The sequence below is a fragment of the Monomorium pharaonis genome, chromosome 6 (genome assembly GCF_013373865.1).
Source record: "Monomorium pharaonis isolate MP-MQ-018 chromosome 6, ASM1337386v2, whole genome shotgun sequence".
Lineage (NCBI taxonomy): Eukaryota > Metazoa > Arthropoda > Insecta > Hymenoptera > Formicidae > Monomorium > Monomorium pharaonis.
The window spans coordinates 7,471,799-7,476,783 of record NC_050472.1 but is presented as its reverse complement, the minus strand read 5'-3'; the positions used below and the strand labels follow the sequence as shown (position 1 = coordinate 7,476,783).

The window sequence follows — 4,985 nt, the reverse complement described above, 5'->3', positions numbered from 1 at the left end:
ATGTGATTATGTATTTATTATTAATTAATAAATACAACCAGAGTTAAACAGTCATTTTACAGTAACTCGTGTTGTAAAGATCCTAAATTAATAATCTCAGATCAGTCTTTCTGTAATAGTATCGATATTACAATGTGAAATAATATTATTATTACCAAAATACGAAGAATAATATAGGATGATTATTTCTTAAAAGATATTAATGTATAAATACTTTTTCGTAAAGATTTAATGATCATACAGACAGATATGAAAAGTAAAAGGTTAATTAGTAATCAATCTTTTACTTTTGATGGGTCTGTATTAATTAGTAATTAATCTTTTACTTTTGATGGGTCTGTATGATCATTAAATCTTTACAAAAAAGGATTTATTTCTTTTAAGAAATAATAATCAACCTATATTATTCTTGGTATTTCGGTAATAATATTATTTCACATTGCAATATCGATACTATTACAGAAAGTCTTATCTGAGATTATTAATTTAGGATCTTTACAACACGAGTTACTATAAAATGACTGTTTAACTCTAGTTGTATTTATTAATTAATTTAATTAATAAATACATAATCACATAATTTTATAAAAAAGATAATCTTTACATAATAAGTGCAGTCAGAGTTAAACAGTAAAGACAGTTTACAATAACTCGTATTGTAAAGATGCTAAATTAATAATCTCATAAAGTTTAATATTTAGCACTAACCTGCGTCTTGCTGACCTGTCATCTCAGTGAGATTATTTTAACTTTACATGCACTATCTGTCGCAATCACAGTTCTGCCTCTATGCTACTCCTGAATGCATCACAGTGTTGTCTATTTCATAAATAAATTTATCGATTCTATACATTTTCCATCATTGCCAACCTTATCCCCTTGTTTTTTATGTATCTCCTTATCATTATTATAGATGTAACATCCTAAATATTATATTCGTAAATAGTCCTATATAAAAATTATTTTTTAAAAATAATAAAGTATGTTGTTTTGTTGAAACGGGCAAGATGAGAGTTGGATATTGATATAAAATCATATTTGTATCCAACTCTTGAAAAAATAAGAATGTTGTTTTGTTAAAACAGGAAAGATGAGTGGATACAGATATATTATTATTTTATATTTTCTATTTCAACAAAACAACATACTTCCTTTTTTATAATAATTTCTATATAGGACAATTTACGAATATAATACTTATATAGTATGTTACATTTAAAATAATATTGTATCATGATCCCATATAGCAATCAGATTTTATAAAAAATTCGATTTATTTAGTCTGTTTACTTTTGCACAGTATGTACTATTTATTCTTAACATCGTTACAATATTTTTATTTCTTTTCTATCTATTTATATAATTGTTGCAATTCTCTCTCTCTCTCTCTCTCTCTCTCTCTCTCTCTCTGGGAGTGGGAGTGGGAGAAGGAAGGAGAAAGAGGAAAAGGGAGATATAAGGGCAGGGGGAAAGAGAAGGAAGGAGAAAAAGAGAAAGGGAGAGATAAGGCGAAGGAGTGGGAAATGCAAAATTTCTGAGATGATATATAACTACATGCGTGTATATTGAATAAAAAAATTTATTAGTTCTATTTAATATAGTTTTTATTAACCTGCATTTTTATTATACATACTTAGAATGTATACATATTTATTGTATATAATATTTAAACATATTTAACCAAAAACAGAAATTCTCTTTTAATAAAAACACAAATAGAATTTGCAATACTTTTGAACAATTAAAATCTTTTAACTGTTATTCTTACTGTTATTAACAAACTTTATCTAAATTTTACCGCGTATCTCATCGGGGGTGTGTGTGTGTGTGTGTGCGCGCGCGCGCGCGCGTGTGTGTGTGTGTGTGTGTGTGTGCGCGCGCGCATTAGAGAGAGAGAGAGAGAGAGAGAGAGAGAGAGAGAGAGAGAGAGAGAGAGAGAGAGAGAGAGAGAGAGAGAGAGAGAGAGAGAAGGGGGGCATGCGCGCGAGTACCTGTCTGTTCATGATGTGTGTGTGCGTGCGTGCGTGTGTGTGTGTGTGTGTGTGTGTGTGTGTGTGCGTGCGTTTGTGTGTGTGTGTGTGACACTAATAGTACCGCGGAACGTATCCTTGCATCGCGGGTGCTGCCGGAACGTATCCTTGCATCGCGGGCGATGCCGGGACGTATCCTTGCATCGCGGGCGATGCCGGGACGTATCCTTGCATCGCGGGCGATGCCGGGACGTATCCTTGCATCGCGGGCGATGCCGGGACGTATCCTTGCATCGCGGGCGATGCCGGGACGTATCCTTGCATCGCGGGCGATGCCGGGACGTATCCTTGCATCGCGGGCGATGCCGGGACGTATCCTTGCATCGCGGGCGATGCCGGGACGTATCCTTGCATCGCGGGCGATGCCGGGACGTATGCTTGCATCGCGGGCGGTGCCGGGACGTAGCCTTGCACAGGAGGGGTTGCGATCATTCTCGCTGGTGGTGCCGGTGGATCCAATGCGTACTTCCTTAATTTTTTTTTTTCTTTTTGAATTAGACGATGCACCGTTTGAGTTATTTTCTGAAAAAATTGAAAGTTTTATTTTATTAATAAAATTAATATTTTGTATTTAAAATTTAATAATATAATAAATATTATTTTAATACAAAGTTAATTATTTTATTTTATAAATTTAAACTATGTTTTTATTTAAAATTTTATAATATAATATAATATATATTTATTTCAAAATTTTTAAATAATTTATTATTTTATTTAAATATAAATATCTCCTAATTTTTTACTTCGTTTTTAAATATATTTTCATTCAAATATTTTTAAAATACGTAATTTTTTCTAAAAGTTTATTATAATCTAAGATTTATTATAAAAAGGCTAAATAGCGCAAAGCGCGTGCAATGTAGGCTGCGTTCGGAAACGTCACCCGAGTGCTCTTGGATATCATTCTATCCTTGTCTCACACTCAACGAACAACAATGATAGAATAATACCCGAGAGCACTCAGGTGATGTTTCCGAACGCAGCCGTAATGTTGTAGTATTAAAAAAAATGTGATTGATACATACCTTGTTAATTCCGTCTCGACCCTTCCAAGTAGTAGCCTGTGCCATATAATGTGCCGTCGCTGTCGTCGTCTCTTGTGTCAATAGCGGCGCCGTCGCTGTTGATCTCTCGTATATCCTTTCATGCGCTGGTAGCGGCGCCGTCGCTGTCGTCCTTTCATGCGCTGGTAGTGGCGCCGTCGCTGCCACCATCCTCTCGTACACCGGCAGCGACGCCGTCGCTATCGGCCTTTCGTGCACTGGTAGCGGCGCCGTCGCTATCATCCTTTCGTCCGCTGGTAGCGACGCCGTTGCTGCCACCGTCCTCTCATACACTGGTAGCGGCGCCGTCGCTATCGTCCTTTCGTGCACTGGTAGCGGCGCCGTCGCTATCATCCTTTCGTCCGCTGGTAGCGACGCCGTTGCTGCCACCGTTCTCTCATACACTGGTAGCGGCGCCGTCGCTATCGTCCTTTCGTGCACTGGTAGCGGCGCCGTCGCTATCATCCTTTCATCCGCTGGTAGCGACGCCGTTGCTGCCACCGTTCTCTCATACACTGGTAGCGGCGGCGTCGCTATCGTACTTTCATCCACTGGTAGCGGCGCCGTCACTGTCGCTATCCTCTCGTGGACCGGGAGCGGCGCCGTCGTTATCATCCTTTCATCCATTGGTAGCGGCGGCGTCGCTGTCGCTATCTTCTCGTGGACCGGGAGCGGCGCCGTCGCTTTTGTCCTTTCATCCATTGGTAGCGGCGCCGTCGCTATCGTCCTTTCATCCGCTGGTAGCGGCGCCGTCGCTGCCGTCGTCCTTTTATGCTCCGATCGCAATCCAATCTTTTTATATGGAAGCGGTGCCGTCTCTGGCACGCATGTAATGCAGCCGTCACTCCTAGCTAAAAAAGATTATAATAATTAATTAATAGTAAAATATCTACATACAATAAATATTTGTAATTAAATATACTTACGTCTGCGAGTTCTTTTGCCTTCCACTTTCATGAATTCGGCAGGTCTACACTGTGCGACGGTCGTCAGTACACTGATTTGTGAAGAGAATTTGATCTGACGATCTGATCTCTGACTCCTCTGAGTCTCTGAGCATGGACTACGCGATTGTCTCTTGTTTTTAAACAATCGCTTTCTTTGGTCAACCGTTTCCCAGTCCACAGCCAGGCCTGTGTTGCGATTCCGAACCCGACACACACAAACACACACACACACACACACATCGCGCTCCATCTATCCGTGAGACGTCCCGTGCCGACAAAGTGTCTTTCCGTTCTTATTTCCTCTTCTCTTCTAACTCAGCTGGGACTCCGAAGCAATCGCGATGTCTAAACGCTTTTTCGGCGTCTATCGCGCGAGTGCTGTCAGCTATCACGATTATTACGATCGGGATGATTATAAAAATAATTATATACAATTTAATTAATTGTAATAGAATTAATTGTATAATAAAAAATTAAAAAATAAATTTTAGAAGACTTCAATATTTTTTCAAATTATAAATTAAAATGTTAATTGTTAATTAAAAATAAAATTTAATAAAAAATAGAATAATATAAAAACTTTTTATTGAGAAAATATAGATTTTAATTCTAAACTAAAAATATAAATTATAAATTTTAATGCTCCAATAAATTTTTTTAATTGGAAATTAATATTTTAATTTTTAATTGACTTTAGGTTATATTTTATACTCGTGTTATATGCTGCAGAATAGTTTTCACGTTGTATTGCATTTTATAAAAAAAAATTTTAGTAACAAACGTATTCAGTTTTTTATCTTTGTAAATAACACATACGCGCGCTTTGCGTGCGTTTTTATTATATAAATTTTGTTATAAATTTTTTATAAATTTTATAAAAATAAAAGTAAAAATTTTTCATTTTTTTGACTAACTTTTACTGTTACAAAAGCAATGTTAGGTAAGTTAATAAATTTTTTAAA

At 36.8% G+C, this 4,985-nt stretch overlaps 1 protein-coding gene across 1 annotated transcript; it reads right to left on the bottom strand.

The window, feature by feature from the left end:
- Positions 1 to 1,902: 1,902 nt before the first annotated feature.
- On the bottom strand, positions 1,903 to 4,500 carry LOC118646225 (NAC-alpha domain-containing protein 1-like). The gene is made up of 3 exons (XM_036288676.1): positions 4,003 to 4,500; positions 3,059 to 3,927; positions 1,903 to 2,552 (listed from the first exon to the last, which is right to left on the bottom strand). The coding sequence occupies exons 1-3, from the start codon at positions 4,271 to 4,273 to the stop codon at positions 2,085 to 2,087; spliced, it is 1,608 nt and encodes a 535-aa protein (XP_036144569.1). The 5' UTR covers positions 4,274 to 4,500; the 3' UTR covers positions 1,903 to 2,084.
- Between the last annotated feature and the right edge of the window lie 485 nt (positions 4,501 to 4,985).